General features: G+C 35.5%; 1 protein-coding gene across 2 annotated transcripts in view; it reads left to right on the top strand.

The window, feature by feature from the left end:
• The window catches only part of CSMD1 (CUB and Sushi multiple domains 1), a 1102994-nt gene that overhangs the window by 835144 nt on the left and 250127 nt on the right, over positions 1 to 17723 (top strand). For both annotated transcript variants that reach the window (XM_034436753.3, XM_034436752.3), the window contains exons 11-12: positions 14532 to 14635; positions 14857 to 14969. In XM_034436753.3, the coding sequence (XP_034292644.2) occupies positions 14532 to 14635; positions 14857 to 14969 (217 nt within the window). The remainder of the gene's footprint in view (positions 1 to 14531; positions 14636 to 14856; positions 14970 to 17723) is intronic.

Genomic DNA, 17723 nt, shown 5'->3' with positions numbered 1-17723 from the left:
AGCAAGGCTTAGGCCCAGGATATCTGTCGGACCACCTGCAACCAGCATCGACCTCCCATCACCCAGTGCGTTCTCACAGAGAGGGCCTACTCAGGGTGCCGTCGGCTAGATAATGTCGGCTGGCAACCCCCAGGGGTAGAGCCTTCTCTGTGGGCACGCCCACCCTCTGGAATCAACTTCCCTTGGGTCTTCGATTGGCCCCGGACCTTCGTACCTTCTGCCGCGAGCTTAAGACATGGCTGTTTAAATGCCCTGGACTGATGGGGTCTACTGTTTTAAATTAGTTTTAAATTGGTTTTAGTATGTTTTAGTATGTTTTAATGTGTATTTATTGGGATTGTTTCGCTGATGTGAGCCGCCCTGAGTCCTTTGGAGAGAGGGCAGCATATAAGTCTAATAAATAACAATAATAATAATAATAATAACCCAAGGGCTACCCCGCTATTTAGAAATTCTAAATTTGCCAGACTTGAACATTTTGACTCTACAAAAAAACACCTTACTCGGAACAGCTTACATCCTCCGATGATACCTTAACAGTTCCTAGGTCCTTGGTTAGGACTCGAGCTGCTGAGCTATTAACCAGCCTCAAAGGCTGTGAATCTCACTAAAGATTAACCAATAATAATAATAATAAATACACAGAGATAAATCTTAAAAAACAGGAGGAGGGAGAGCTGCACTTATTGCTTGGACATGGGGCTGAACCCTGTCTTAATCAGGATTTTTGTTTTTCTTTGTTTATTTTGCATTAAAGGTTTAACACATACAAAGGAGGGAAAGTTAGACTTAGCAGAAGTGTAATGTAATTTAAATATATAGAGAAGATGTTACTTAAGAGATATGTGGAATAAAGCAAGACATAGGGTCAAGAATACTGAATTAATGTGGATAGAATATGCATGTGATTGATCAGTACAAGAAAAATTATATTGAGATTGATCCTAAAGAAAGAATGCAGAAAAAAATCACATTGCAAAAAGAAATATATGGAAAAAAGAATGAAGGAGAAGACCATGAAAATTCTGTTTGGGTTGAACAGGGGAATAGGTTGTATTACTTTGTGTGCTGCTCAGGATTGTGGTTATAGTACAGGATGCAGGGCTATATTACTCTTTTAAAAGTAGCTGAATACATGCCATTAAGAACACTGGCATTCTGATACTGATGTCCTTACTATGTGTTCTGCAAAAAAAAAAAAAAAACCCCAAAAAACAAATCTTCATACTTTTGCAATACAGTATCAGATTTTAGCTTCTGCATTTGCCTTTACACAATAACTGACGACTGGAGACATAGTAGTTTCCCAAGCAAATGAAATATACATAATTAAAAAAGTTTCACTGGGTTATGCACTGGACCTTGCATAATAATATACTTTTTTTGGAACGACTGGAAAGTAACAGCTCAAATTGCTTTGGGAATATGAGAAATCATAATAGTCGTTGCTGAATGACCTAGCAAATAATAAAGCTATTCATTCCTGAGTAATCTGTGGGTATTTAACCATATTTAACCACTTTTCTATTAAGGAAAAGTTCTCATGGCAGCAAAGAAGAATAAAATAAATGTGATATATCTTTTGCTAGATGTGAGGTACTCAAGAATTTATTTATTCTTTCAATCTTACATTGCTTTGTAGAGAAAAGCAATTGTTGCAGTTGTTGAATTTCTACTTTAAAGAGTTCATGTTCCAAAAATAGATCACAGATTTAAATGGCTGGGGGAAATACACTTTAATGTAATAATGTAGGTTATACTTTCTATTAGTGGAAATGATTTTGAGGATAGAGCAAAAATTTGCCTGCAGCTTGATCAAAGTAAGAAAAAAAAAGTAGCATACATCACTTTAGATTCATTTTCCCCCCATCTAAGCTTTTCATATTATCTGGAAATAGTACTCCTGACTGAATTATACTCTCATTTACATATTGCACTGTAATTGCCTGGTGGGAGATTTATTTATTTATTCCAGTTTTGGCACCACCCAATGCCAGAGTGATTCAAGAGAGCTCACAATGTAAGAAAACTGAATATAAAGAAAATATAATGAATAAATACAATATATATTAAACCCCTCTAACAAGGGGAGGAGCATCTTCCCTACCTCAAGGCCTGCAAGGACTCACAGGTCCTTAAGACCTTCTGGAATGCCATTGTCAGACCTGTTCAGATCTCAGGGAGGACCTGTTTATTTATTTATTTATTGGTTCAATTTATATGCCGTCCTTTTCTGGAGACTCAGGGCGGCTTACAATGCATTAAGCAGTAGCCTTCATACTTTTGTATATACCTGCTTAGTAGGTCTTTCGCCCCCCCAAGCAGTGTTCTTTTTTATACAAAGTCAGCTTATTGCCCCCACAATCAGGGTCCTCATTTTACCCACCTCGAAAGGATGGAAGGCTGAGTCAACCTTGAGCCTGGTGAGATTCGAACTTGCAGTAATTGCAGGCAGCAATTACTGTTAACTTAAGGTGACCAGACGTCCCGCTTTTGGCGGGACAGTCCCGATTTTTAGCAATTTGTCCCGCGTCCCGCGGCGTTTCAAAAAAGTCCCGATTTTTCATTCTCCCTCCTGAGTCCCGCTGCCTCTTGAGCCCCAGCTGATGGCTAGAAGAAAAAAAAAACTGTTTAAACTCTTGCCCAGGGCTTCAAAGGGCCGCCCTACAGGCAATCAGTGTAAAGAGTTCCTGAAGCAGTTTTTTTTCCCCCTAGCTAAGCTGCAGAAACGAAACCGAAACCAGGATCTTTGGTGCAACGTGACAAAATGAGGCAGAGAGAGATTTATTTTTATTTTTATTTTTCCTCCCCAAAAGAGGTAGGTGAAAAACTGCAAACAATGGGAAATTTAGGAGGAGAGTTCAAGATTTTAAAACACAAAAGAAAAAAAAGCTGTATTTAACTAGGGAATTGTAATAATTGAGATACTATTAATTGTATATTGTATTGAAAGCAGAAATGGTTAAATTGTGGTTCTGAGGAATATATGGGGGAAATTATTTGGTTTATTATTATTGGTAAATATAATTAATTGATTTGTAAGAAATTGGATTGCATGGAAATAATTGGAATATTCATGTTCATATTGATTAATATACAAAAAAGATAGTTTTATAACTAATTGATTTATATTAAAATGTTGAATTTGTTTTAAACAACTGTATTACATAATTACATAATTAAACAATGTGAGGATGGATATAAAAATAGATGACAATGGGAAGGGGTATAATATAGAATAGAAGGGAAAAATTGAATTTGATTAAGATTAGAGATGAGGATGAAGGGTAATATTGGTTTTTTTTAAAAAATAGATGAGGAATAAATATGGCAAAAAGGAAATATAGAAATTGTAAATTTAATTGAAGTGACTAAACACTGTTTAAATTTGTGAACGGGCCAAATACTCTGTTCAAAGAAAATAAATTGTATGTTTGTATGTGTGTTTCTAATTACTGCTATTTATTCATATTTGTTCTCTTTTATTCTTTAAAGTTTAACCATTCATTCTTTATCTTAATATCTTTATATTTGTTTGGGGTTGGCTTTCTTCCCTTTCATCTTTTTTATTGTACAGCAATCTTTCTCCTCAAACCTACCACCTCTCTCTTTTCTTTCCTTCTTACTTTCTCTTCCCGCCCTCTTCTTCTCCTCCCTACTTCCTCTTCCTTTCTCCTTCTCCTCCTCTCTTCCTCCCCCTCTTACCCTCACTCCTACTCTAATTTCCCTTCCCTTCCTTCATCCCTCTCTATTGCTCTATCCTTTTATGCATATGGACTACTCAGAGGGCTGAAAAAGTTATTTTTGACTGGTCCTCGCACTTTTGACCAGTCCTCGAACTTACGACTGTCCTCACATTTTACGTTTTTTGCCCAGTCTTATCACCATGGTGAAGAGAAGCAGTTGTGAAATGAGTGACATGGTTGTTAAGGATGCTGCATGGGCATAAATGTGAGGATGGTCATAAGTGTGAGGACCAGTCAAAAGTGCGAGGACCTGTCAGAAATGACTTTTTTCAGCCCTCTGGTTAGTCCTTTTGTGCATATGGACTACTCAGAGGGCTGAAAAAGTTATTTTTGACTGGTCCTCACACTTTTGACCAGTCCTCGAACTTACGACTGTCCTCACATTTTACGTTTTTGCCCTATCTTGTCACCATGGTGAAGAGAAGCAGTTGTGAAATGAGTGACATGGTTGTTAAGAATACTGCACGGGCATAAATGTGAGGATGGTCATAAGTGTGAGGACCAGTCAAAAGTGTGAGGACCTGTCAGAAATGACTTTTCAGCCCTCTGAGTAGTCCCTATACACATAGCCATGGCCACCCGGTCACATGACCAGCTAGCCACGCCCACCCAGTCACATGGCCTCCAAGCCACGCCCACACAATAAGTCACGCCCACAATGGTGTCCTTCTTACCAATGTTAAAATCTGTTCACCTTACCCTATACACATAGCCATGGCCACCCGGTCACATGACCAGCTAGCCACGCCCACCCAGTCACATGACCAGCTAGCCACGCCCACCCAGTCACATGACCAGCTAGCCACGCCCACAAAATAAGCCACACCCACAATGTCCCTCTTTACCAATGTTAAAATCTGGTCACCTTATGTTAACTGTGGGGCGGCACCATTACAGAGAAATTGCCTTTCCTGGTGAATACAGTTTACGTATCCAAAGAGAAAACTAGGCCAGTTTTGGAAAACTTGGGGCCAAACACTTAAGGAAGATTTTAAGATTATTATTGTCCCTTGGGACGATGCCAAAGATGCTGTGAATGATCGAAACCCCTGGAAAACACTTGCTGCCCAATGCGCTCTGCATAGGAGATGATGACAATGATGATGATGATAAGGACAGTGTACTAGTATGCAGTTACTGATCGAATAGAAACCACAGGAGATAATCACCAGATAAATAGGTCTAATACCATGTAGGTTTGCTAAGTGAGAAATGTGGTAAGTGAGTTTTGTCTTGCTTTATGACTTTTCTTGCCACATTTGTTCAGTGAATCATTGCGGTTGTTAAATTAGTAACATGCTTTCTTCTGTGGGCATACATATCCTAGGAGGCACTTTTCCCCCCAATAATGAAGTGTTCCATCCTACTGTTTCTTTTTTTTTCATCCCATAGACCCAATATTAATTTAACCACATAGAAGGTAGAGCCTTTTAAAGCATTTTATTGGAATATTTGCAAAGTTTTCTTCCTGATGTTGTTTTTAGTTGGAATGTTTTTGCTTTTGGAAAATTAATATAGGCTTCAGGAAAAGCAATTGGTATTTCCTCATTTCTCCAGAAAAACACAAAGCATCCTTGGAACTATTCGGACTTTCTTCTAGTCCTTCAACTTAGAGTTATGTTACAACAAAATTCTGCAATGAAATTAATTTACAGGCAATTTTTTTTGCCTCAAATTTACTCCAGTTCATTGATATTTCATTTTCTCTTTCTGTTCAGATCTTTGATAATGTCTTTCAGTCACTGTATTAATCATCCAAATATTTTTGTAGCTCATCACTTAACTTTCCTTTTGCTCAGTAAGCATGTTCTTTTCAGGATGTTTTTTTTTTTTTTAAAGGCTATATTCCATTCCTTGAATTTATCTGGTTATTTCTGCTTTCATTAATGCCTCAGTTAATCTTTTTTGACAAAGTGGGTGGACATTGTAGTTTTCTTGTATTCTATTGATCTCTTGTTCAGCTTAACCCTCTGGAAAACATTCATCTAAGTTTTTTTTTTTTTAAGGGGTGTCTTCTAAAGTTTTATTACTTGCCATATTATATCTATCATCTCATTCCTTTATTTATTACCACCGTGTGTGTGAAATATATTATTCCGGATACAGAAGAAGATAGCAAAGACTTTTAAGACTGAGCACTACAATTAATTGCTTGATGAATTTTTTCATTTCAATTGATGAACCCTAACTTTGTGTAATTACATTTAGTGGTACTTAAAAGTTGTTCTGTGATAATATGTACCAGGTTCTCCTCTATGCATTTACCATATAAGAAAGCTGAAGATTAAGTGGGTGGTAGTGTATTGAATTTCATACTTTTGTGCAAATGGAACATTAAACCAAATCCCACAAAGGGTTTGAGTGCATGTATTTATTTATTAGCTGCAGTTACATAATCCACACATAACTAAATTGAGAATAACAAGTGCACCTGTATCTTATTTTCAGTGAACTATCATATCTGTCAAAATATGTCATGTATTATTAGTTTACAAGACCCAGATTAGGCATACTAATAAAGACTAACAAATGGCAATGGAATCATATAGCCTTCCCAAATGTTGACAATTAGCCAGAAAAGTACAACTGTCAGTCTGTATAGACTGAACATCTCTTTGTTGTTATTTTTTGCCTTTCAATGTAATAACAATAGCAAGTAGAACCAACAGAAGGGTTTTCTTTTAAAAAGGAGGAGGAGGAGGAGGACAGTGACAACAAAATACAATATATCAAGAGTTTTCATATATGCATTTTTGAATGTAAAGTTTTACACAGCACTTGTAATAAAGTGCTGTGTAAAAAAAAGTATCATTGTTTACATTGTTGTAATAAAGGATCATTGTACAGTATTTTACTGTAATAATCCTTGCCATACTGTATGTCTGTAATGTCAAAGAAACTTCTATTTGCTTTCTTTGAAAGCTAGTGGAGCTCAAGCATTTCCTTTATGGAGCACCATAAGCACATACCACATTGATTATACTCTTTTCTTAGCACAGTCATTATTTTACGTATTATTGCGCTCTTATTATCCATTGGCCTTCTTTCATTTTGAGTATCATTTTACAGCATAAAACTGTGCTTAATTCCATTCTTTGTTGTTTTTTTGTAGTAAAGGTTTTTTGTTTTTTTAAACACACAAACAAACATACAATGCATCTTTTCTGAACAGAATATTGGCCCAGTTTTAGATTTATACAGATTTTTGTTCATCTTTAACACCATTTTTATATATTCAATTTTTCTCATATCATTTATTCTCTCTAATTTTAAGAAACCAATATTACCTTTCATCTTAACTTATCCTGATATAGTTCATTTTTTCTTTTCCCTCCTTAAAATTTGAACCCCTAAATTTAAATTCACATAACATAATACCATCCCCAATTATTACCTTAAATTCTCTTATTCTAATCACCAATGATTCTGTTATCAACTATTAAATATATTCAATAAAAAATCAATTAAGTATCAGTCTTACTCCAATACTTCTACATTTAAATTCATATAACATAATACAATTCCCAATTATTTTCTTAAATTCTCTTGTTCCAATTTCAAATAGTTTTTCTTTATCAATTGTTCCAAATAATACACTTCAACATTTTTATCAAAACCAATTAAATATATCTAATTAATTCATAATCCAATATTATTTCAGCTTTCTGTTCTTATTTAGTTAAATTCCAAATATATAATTAAGAATATTTCATTTATTACAATCCCCTTCATTAATTAAAAATATTCCAATTATTACATTTCTTTTTCTTTCCCCTTCTTTTTTTGTATTTTAAAATCCTGAACTCTCTTTTCCCTTTTTCTTATCTTCCCACTGTTAATCCCAATGTAATCATTTTGTTTTTTAAAATCATAAACTCTTCTATTTTGCTGTATCTTTCCCATTATTTTCCATCCCTTTTCCCTTTTTTAATTTTCTCACTGATAATCCCAGTGTAATCATTTAAATTTTTTATATTCTTTCTATCCCACCCTCTTTTCTTTTTTTGTTTCTTTCTCCTTTTTTTATTTCTTCCATTATTAAACTCAATGTAATTTTTAAAGTTCTCCTTTTTATTATTACTACTATTTAAATCATTAAATTTTCCACAATCAATCTCCTTGTCTTTGTCTTCTTCTTTATTATCAGTTTTTATATAGTTTTTTTTTTAATTTGATTTATATGCCACCCTTCTCCGGAGACTCAGGGCGGCTTACAATGTGTTAAGCAATAGCCTTCATACTTTTGTATATTTTATACAAAGTCATCTTATTGCCCCCATAATCTGGCTCCTCATTTTACCTACCTTAGAAAGAATGGAAGGCTGAGTCAACCTTGAGCCTGGTGAGATTTGAACTTGCAGTAATTGCAGGCAGCAGATGTAAGTGGATGTTAATAACAGTGCTTTAATCTGCTGAGCCACCAGAGCTCCTGTTCTTTCTAAGTTGATATTGTTCCAATTGAAGTTTTTTTAAAAATCTTCCTCCCTTTAAAGTTTCCAAATTAAAAAAAGAATCTTTTTGAGTTCTTAGTTCTTCTAATTTTTTTTTAAAGTTCTCCAAGTATTTAAATCCAAAACAGACAAATTTCTAATGGGTTCTGTTGCTTTATCACTTCCGCCTTAATCTTCTTCTTCCCTCCTTTCCCACACCTATTAGCCACTATTATAGCACCAGGAGATTTACAATTGTTTTAAAAATCTTTTTTTCCCTTTCTGCCAATGAGTTAAATATCACTCATCCGGCATCAATATTTCGCTCAGTTCTCTGCTCCTGCACATTGCTTGGTCCAGTTGCCCCAGTTTACTGGGGTCATAATGCCCCCCCCCCCGCTGCAGAGTCAGAGAGAGCTTCCTCTGATCTCTGAGGAACTTGCCTTTTCCTCTTGGTCTTCCGAGGTGCCTCTCTTACTTCTCTGTCCCTACAGGACAGATCTGGTCCAAAGACCCCTCTGCAGCGGTTCATCAGCCCCGGATTTCGCGGGGCTCATTAAAGGCCACTAATCCCCGACTGTCTCGTCGCAACGCTTCCAGTCGAATTCCTTAATTCCCTACTTTGTATGCATACATACATACATACATACATACATACATACATGCACTTCATGCATGCATATCTTTACTTCAGTGTAAAAGAATATGATTTGTGAATTACTTTTAATACCTACATTTTTAACACTGCCATAAAAATAGATGTGTCTTTTATGCCTGTGTAACATTTTCATATATGATCCCCAGAAGCCACAAATATATTCTTAAGTCAACTATGGATTGCACCAGTATTTCAAACTTCACAAAAATAAAAATCTTTTTGCTGTTTAATTAAATTTCACTTTCTATTTGCATAGTTCCCCTTAAAAACATATTCATTACAGCATTGACAAAGAACTGGAAATATCTAGACAATATCTTGTTTAGCTTTGGGATGTATTATATTTAATTTTACTTTTTTCTTTTTTTAAAAAAATCACATTTCATTATTTCCTCTTTTTCATCTAACTGCTTTAGAAATACTCTCAAAATGTCAAATAACGCTTCTTCTTTGTTAGTAATTTTGTTCCTGTTAACAACCATATTATAGTACAGAACTTGATTTTTGAAGTCCTTTTATATAATCAAGAAATGTAGTGGAACAAGTCAGCTTTGCATTGTTTTTAAGCTTTATCTGTACACTTCTATCACTAATAAAGGTAGATATTTGTAGCTCAGGGTTAAATAGTTGTAGCTCAGGACCCCTCACTTCTATAACTTTAAAATATTATATTGTATTTTTTTAAACATATATGCATATTTTTCAGAATTTTAGGAAAATTATATGTATATAATTACACTATATTTCTTTTTATTAATTAAATATTTCTGCCTTTTAACACTTTTACATGTCAATGTTAAATATATTTGCATGTGCCTTTTTTCAGAAATCTACAGATCTGTAGGGACTTAGTTTTACTTTCAGTTGAATATATACCTGTCAATATTAGTTGTTGACTGTCCCCATCCTGGCATTTTCCAGGCTATTGGCCAAGCTGGTACTTCTCAAATAACAGTTAACACCTCATTGGGGTTAGATAAGAGTTGCTTGTGGCTACGTAGGGATTCTAGATTAATGCCTCTTTTAACTCTGCTCCCAGCCTCTACTAGTCCTTCTCCTACATCTCCAGATACACTGGTAATTTAACTCCCAAAAATTTGACTCCTGGTGACTGATTGGACAAGTTACTGGAGTCTTCTTGACAAGATTTCTGGAGGTATTTTGTCCTTGGCTGCTATTACCTAGCAACTGGCTCAAAGTCACCAAGCTGGTTTCATGCCTAAGGTGGAACTAGATAGAACCAGGGATGGGTTCTACTTACCTTTACTACCGGTTTGCAATGGGAGTGTGCATGCACAGATCATCCATTATGATGTCCGGGTGGGTGGGTGGAGCCTACCGCCACTTTTACTACCGGTTCACAAGAACTGGACAGAACCGGGAGCAACCCACCATGGGATAGAACTCATGGTTTCCTAGTATTTAAACTGGTATCTCCATTACACCAAACTGATTGTTTACATACTGTACATACATCCTGAAGGAAAATGAAGCTGCTGTTAAGTGTTGTTATACATATCATTCATAATACAAATCTTATTGGCTTACCAAACTCAATTGGCTTACAAATATAATAAAACTACTGTAAATAAAATATTCTTTTATTTCAACATAAGCTGGAAAAGATCACATTTTGCTGTCTTGGCTCCTCATAAATTTCCAGCTCAACTGTTATGATGATAGCAACTGATATCATGATTTGGACAATTGTTTATGCAATGATATTGGAAGTCACCTTGATTTAGAATTTAGAATTATTTTCAACCTGTGGTAAATTCATATAGTAATTCATATCCTAAATATTATTTTTAATTATTACTGACTAGGAATAACATGGGGTGCACTATGTTTTGCATCAAGAGCTGCAAAATTACTCACGGTGGTATCTTAATTTGTTGTTGATCTGACACGAAAGATGCTTTATTTAATTCTGAGGACAAGTTTCAAATAGGTTGTTGTCTGATTGCTTTATTGATGCAACAAAGCAAGTTTTCTTTAAAAATTAATTCATGCAGGTATAATTTTAGTTTATTGCAATGGAAAGCTTGGGAAGCAAATTCTACACAAGAAAATATTTCAAAGTATTGCCTATTACATTTTCCAATGGAAGTTATGCCAGAAACAGAAGTTAAATCTTCAGTTAATATATATTTCAGATTTACATATTCTTCAACTTTTAATACACTCTTAATTTCCAAATATGAAGAAAATGTCCAAATGACTATGAATCATTTTGTATAAAAATACTCTGTATAACTCTAAAATATTTAGATATATTTATGGAAATAGTATGTTCTGTGTTTATTTATATGTATAAATATGGCAAAATATTATCTATAAATTCATTGTTGGAACAGAATACTAGTCCTACTAGAGTCTGCCAGTATGTACCATCATAGCTGTGATTTATCCAGGTGCACATTCTCATTTATCTCTAGTTATACGGTATGTATATGCAAATCTGTTCAGCATTATAAAGTATGAACTTATGACATACAAGCATTTATTTCCCTAGGTTAACAATTATTCAGAGAGTATAAGAAAAGGAAAAAAAACGAAAAAGGAAGTTGCCAATTGCCATTCACTTTGAATGAAATCACAAATAATTGTTTATATTCTTAAAATTTAGCACCAGCATCTTGTGACATCTATGGTAGTTCATAAGATCAACACTGAACAATACTATATATGGAATGACAGGAAACTGAATGGAGGGGAACTATTTTGCAAAGAATACGCAGGCAATTAGATAAATATAATGTCTCTTTTCAGAGGCATTTAAAATACAGTAGTCAGGAAACAGCTTCTACCTGTGTCAATGTGTCAGTTGATTTGCTATTAATTTTTAATGTGACATATTTTAGGTTATTCAATTTATACAATAGTAGTTACATTCTGAATTTGGAAACATTTTAAAGCTTTCTTTTCTTAATATATATGCTAGTACTGTAGTATGGTAACTGTTTTAATCCATTTTGTTTTAATATGGCAAAAACTTCTTTATCCAATAACATGAAACTCTAAAGTTATAAACATTCAAAACATCCTTATTAACTGTTGCTGCTTTGTGATAAGATTATTTTAGCTGCAGCACCAGCATTAAATATTACATTGTACATTTTCTGCAATTTTATTCTGCTTTAAAACGTACTTCTTTACAAATAGTTGATTGTTAAATGTAGAAAGCATACAAACATTTAAACAGATGGAAAGAGGTGAGTTAATAAATGAAATGTTAGGGACCTGACTAAGTAGGATGAAGCAGAATAGAGCTGACAGGGACCTTGGAGGTCTTCTAGTCTAACCTTCTGATCAAGGAGGAATCCTGTACCATTTCAGATAAGGGACTATCCAGTCTTTTCTTAAAAACCTCCAGTGATGAAGCACCTAAAACTTCTGAAGGCCAGCTGTTCCACTGGTAAATTGTTCTCACTATTAGGAAGTTTCTCCTTACTTCCAAGTTGCTTCTCTTGATTAGTTTCAATCCATTGTTTCTTGTTCTTTATTTTTTTATTTTAGAAAATTTATACTGCCGCCTACTTGCTCATGGTGACTCAAGGTGGATAATAATATAGTATAGTATAGTATAGTATAGTATAGTATGGTGTAGTGTAGTGTAGTGTAGTGTAGTGTAGTGTAGTGTAGTGTAGTGTAGTGTAGTGTAGTGTAGTGTAGTATAGTATAGTATAGTATAGTATACTATAGTATACTATACTATACTATACTATACTATACTATACTATACTATACTATACTATACTATACTATAATATAATATAATATAATATAATATAATATAATATAATCAATATTGCCTTCTGGTGCTTGTGAAATAAATTGATCCCCTCTTTGTGGCAGTCTCTCAAATACTGAAATACTGCTATCATGCCAACCCTAATCCTTCTTTTCTCTAGACTAGCCATACCCAATTCCTGCAACTGTTCTTTATATGTTTTTGTCTCCAGGCCTTTAATCATCTTAGTTGCTCTTCTTTGCACTTTTCCCAAAGTCTCAACATCTTTTTTGTAATGTGGTGACCAAAACTGGATGCAATATTCTAAGTGTGGTCTTACTAAGGATTTATAAAGAAGTACTACTACTACTTCACATGATTTTGATTTCATGCCTCTGTTTATACATCCAAGGATTGTATTACTGTAGCTTTTTTGGCTGCTGGATGATTTGTGTGGGAATCTGAAAGCCAATTTCCCATAATTAGAACTTTCTCTATAGAGTTTGGTCTTCACATTATGTGTCAGGTATGCAAAAATTTGAGCCTAGTCATTTGTGCTTCAAATAAGAACTCTGGGTTGATTTATTCAATGATCCATTTGCTTATTGTCTTGGTTGTTCATGATGTTCTTAGGAATCTTCTCCAACACCAAAGTTCAAAAGCACTTTTCTTATACTGCTTCTTCAAAGTCCAACTTTCACTTCCATAGAGTAACACAAATAATACCACGGCTTGCACTGGTCTGATTCTTATAGTCTTAGACATATCACAGCATCAAGATTGGTTTACCAATTGATAGACAGGTCATATTTGTTGACTGTTTGTTTATTTACTGTTGATCCTAAAAGACAGACATTATCTACCTTATTGTGTCTTGATTGTCAATTCTAAAGCTGCTTTTGATACCTTCCATCCTTAGTTTGATAATTTTAATATTTATTTTTAGTCCAATTTTTTTCACTGTGCTACTTGATTGTTTCTTTAATTGAAAATTAGAGAAAAATTACCAATTAAATTTGCACACTGCACACTTTCAGTTTATCCTTTATATCCAGATTAGAGTAAGCACACAGCCAATTAGCTCAGCTAACAAAACAAAAGATAGCTTGATGTTTATTTATTGTGTGTGTATGTGCTTTTGAGTCAGCCTTGACTCCTGGCAACTGTCTGGATAAGTCCCTACAGTTTTCTTGGTAATATATATGATGTAATTGGAGAGAGATGGTCTTCAGATGCTATGTCATGAAGGGCTTTAAAAGTTAAAACCAACACCTTGAATTGGACCCAGAAGCAGAGCAGACTCTCAATCAAGGCCCAAATGACCAGGCTCAAATTTTCTTATGTTGGACACATTATGTGAAGACCCAACTTTAATGCTCTAATGCTGGGAATAGTGGAAGGAAATAGTGAAAGATTGACCAAGTACAAGGAGGATAGACTCAGTTACAGTAACAATGAATGTACAGTTACAAGACCTGAAACCACAAGTTAGGGAAAACATGTTTGTGGAAAAAAAATTATGTGGTCACAAGGAGGTGAAAAGAGCTTGATGGCACATAATCAATCACAAAACAGTTATATACCTTTATGGAGTATCCACAACTATTAGAATTTGCTGAGCTCAACATCTGAAACAATGAGCTATTGATCCAACCATTTTTCTAAATCTAAAGTATGCCATTGAAGTTGTTTGGCTTTGAGGGACAGGTAAAGTGTACTATTCTATGTGACTTCCCATTATTTTACATGCCAGAATTTCTTATTTCTTTATGGTGATTTCTGCACAAAAGAAAAAGACACAAAGAAAGAAGTGAGTAAGAACAAAGAAGGCAGAAGGTTATGTGCCATAATTTTCTTTCTTTCTTTCATTATAGTGTTTAATTCAACCCAATTCCTTTTTAGAGACACTCACTGTTTTAGAGAAGCATTGAATTGACTGAAGTATACTTTTCTGATTCTAATAGGTCATAAAGCTTGCTTTTGAAGAATTTGAGCTGGAAAGAGGATATGACACTCTTACAGTAGGAGATGCTGGCAAAGTGGGAGATACAAGAACAGTTTTATATGTGTAAGTGCATTACATTATTCATTGGAAATTCTATTTTGCTTCTTTTTCCAATTCCTTAGACTACATAGCCAATGATTTTTGTCCCAATTGTATTAGTGGGACTCACCCAGTGAGTTAAAACTTTTCTGTAGATTGAATAGAATCTTTGCAAAATTACAAATACCCCCAATACTTTTCTAACTTTCAACTCTATTCTTTATTTGTTTCTTTGTTTTTTGCAGTCTGACAGGCTCCAGTGTTCCTGATCTTATTGTAAGCATGAGCAACCAGATGTGGCTCCATCTACAGTCAGATGACAGCATTGGCTCACTAGGATTCAAAGCTGTTTATCAAGGTATGTTTCAGATTGAATTAATGTGAAGTTGTTTTGAGAAGAGACATAAAACTAATACATCAGAAGCCATGCTGCCAAATGTTCAGGAAACTTATATATACATATATATATATATGTCTTTTTCTTTTTCGTAGGCTTTTATGTGCATATTCTTTCTAGCCAGGTTTTACCTATGTAAACTAAGTTGTTCTACAGCCCTGGTTCTGTGAAATCTCATTCACAAGTTTCTGGGCCTTTTTTTCTGCTGACAAACTGCAACTCTGTGTTGTTCTCTGGGAGACTCAGATAGCTATTTCTGCCTTTTAAGGCGTCATCAGTGAGCCACACCCACTTCTCAGATATCCTCCCTGTAAAGGTACAATATGTCTTTTTCTTTTTCGTAGGCTTTTATGTGCATATTCTTTCTAGCCAGGTTTTACCTACGTAAACTAAGTTGTTCTACAGCCCTGTCTTATATTTTTTTGAACCCTGAAATAAGCGCTTGGCCTTATTGCCATGTGCGCAAAAGCCCGATTGGCTTTATTATCAAGGGATGTCTTATTTTGGGGGAAACTTGGTATAAACTAATTATGCAGCAAACAGAATGGTTTGCTTCTACATTATTTTTTGCTTCAACTTCAGTGCTTCTCATTTCTGAAGACTCCAAGCTGCTTTCAATTAAAAATGATTTTAAAGGGGACACTGTGAAAAAAAAGCAATAGTATTAATGAATAATACTATTATTATAATAATATTATTATTATTAATGAATAATACTATTCAGCATCTTTTATAGCTTGATAATAGTCTAGGGATGAGGTTATGGGAGACATCACTGAGAAGCTTTTGCTTGGGATCCTTATAAATGGCATTCCTTCAGATTTGAAACCATCACTAAGCTCTTGCTACTCTATCATCCCAGTTGGTCAGATACAAGTTGGAAAGGGCAGTTTTGAAGATATCCAGGGGCTAAAGCCACATGGAGCTTAAATGTAGACAGTTCTCTCGAATTGCACCAAGAAGCTGACTGGCATTCAGTTCAGTTCCATACCAGTAAAGTTAAGTGAACGGTCATTGGCCATGTAAAGTCAATTACAATAGTCTTCCAGTGAGGTGACAAGGGCATGAGTGACTGAGAGCAAACTCTATGTTCCTGAATTGGCCCAAATTGGAATCCCTGTTTTCATTATATAAAGACCTTCTTGGCCACATCTTCACAAGGAGCTCTGAGTCTGTGTCCAGATCGTAAATCATATACAGTCAGGTCCAGAAATATTGGGACATCAACACAATTCTAACATCTTTGGCTCTATACACCACCACAATGGAGTTGGAATGAAACAAACACAATGTGAGTTAACTGCAGACTGTCAGCTTTAATTTGAGGGTATGTACATCCAACTCAGGTGAACGGTGTAGGACTTACAGCAGTTTGTATATGTGCCTCCCACTTGTTAAGGGACCAAAAGTAATGGGACAATTGGCTTCTCAGCTGATCCATGGCCAGGTGTGTGATATTCCCTCATTACCCCAATTACAATGTGCAGATAAAAGGCCCAGAGTTCATTTCAAGTGTGCTATTTGCATTTGGAATCTGTTGCTGTCAACTCTCAAGATGAGATCCAAAGAGCTGTCACTATCAGTGAAGCAAGCCATCATTAGGCTGAAGAAACAAAACAAACCCATCAGAGAGATAGCAAGAAAATTAGGCGTGGCCAAAACAACTGTTTGAAACATTCTCAAAAAGAAGGAATGCACCGGTGAGCTCAGCAACACCAAAAGACCTGGGAGACCACGGAAAACAAGTGTGGTGGATGACCGAAGAATTCTTTCCCTGGTGAAGAAAACACCCTTCACAACAGTTGGCCAGATCAAGAACACTCTCCAGGAGGTAGGTGTATGTGTGTCGAAGTCAACAATCAAGAGAAGACTTCACCAGAGTGAATACAGAGGGTTCACCACAAGATGTAAACCATTGGTGAGCCTCAAAAACAGGAAGGCCAGATTAGAGTTTGCCAAACAACATCTAATAAAGCCTTCACAGTTCTGGAACAAGATCCTATGGACAGATGAGGCCAAGATCAACTTGTACCAGAGTGATGGGAAGAGAAGAGTATGGAGAAGGAAAGGAATTACTCATGATCCTAAGCATATCATCTCATCAGTGAAGCATGGTGGTGGTAGTGTCATGGCGTGGGCATGTATGGCTGCCAATGGAATTGGTTCTCTTGTATTTATTGATGATGCGACTGCTGACAAAAGCAGCAGGATGAATTCTGAAGTGTTTCGGGCAATATTATCTGCTCACATTCAGCCAAATGCTGCAGAACTCATTGGACGGCGCTTCACAGTGCAGATGGACAATGACCCAAAGCATACTGCAAAAGCAACCAAAGAGTTTTTGAAGGGACAGAAGAGGAATGTTATGCAATGGCCAAGTCAATCACCTGACCTGAATCCCATTGACCACACATTTCACTTGCTGAAGACAAAACTGAAGGGAAAATGCCCCAAGAACAAGCAGGAACTGAAGACAGTTGCAGTAGAGGCCTGGCAGAGCATCACCAGGGATGAAACCCAGCTTCTGGTGATGTCTATGCGTTCCAGACTTCAGGCTGTGATTGACTGCAAATGATTTGCAACCAAGTATTAAGAAGGGAAAGTTTGATTTATGATTATTATTCTGTCCCATTACTTTTGGTCCCTTAACAAGTGGGAGGCGCATATGCAAACTGCTGTAAGTCCTACACTGTTCACCTGAGTTGGATGTACATA

This window comes from Pantherophis guttatus, chromosome 1, assembly GCF_059756535.1.
Source record: "Pantherophis guttatus breed Tessera chromosome 1, ASM5975653v1, whole genome shotgun sequence".
NCBI lineage: Eukaryota > Metazoa > Chordata > Lepidosauria > Squamata > Colubridae > Pantherophis > Pantherophis guttatus.
This window is presented reverse-complemented; position numbering and strand designations above follow the sequence as displayed.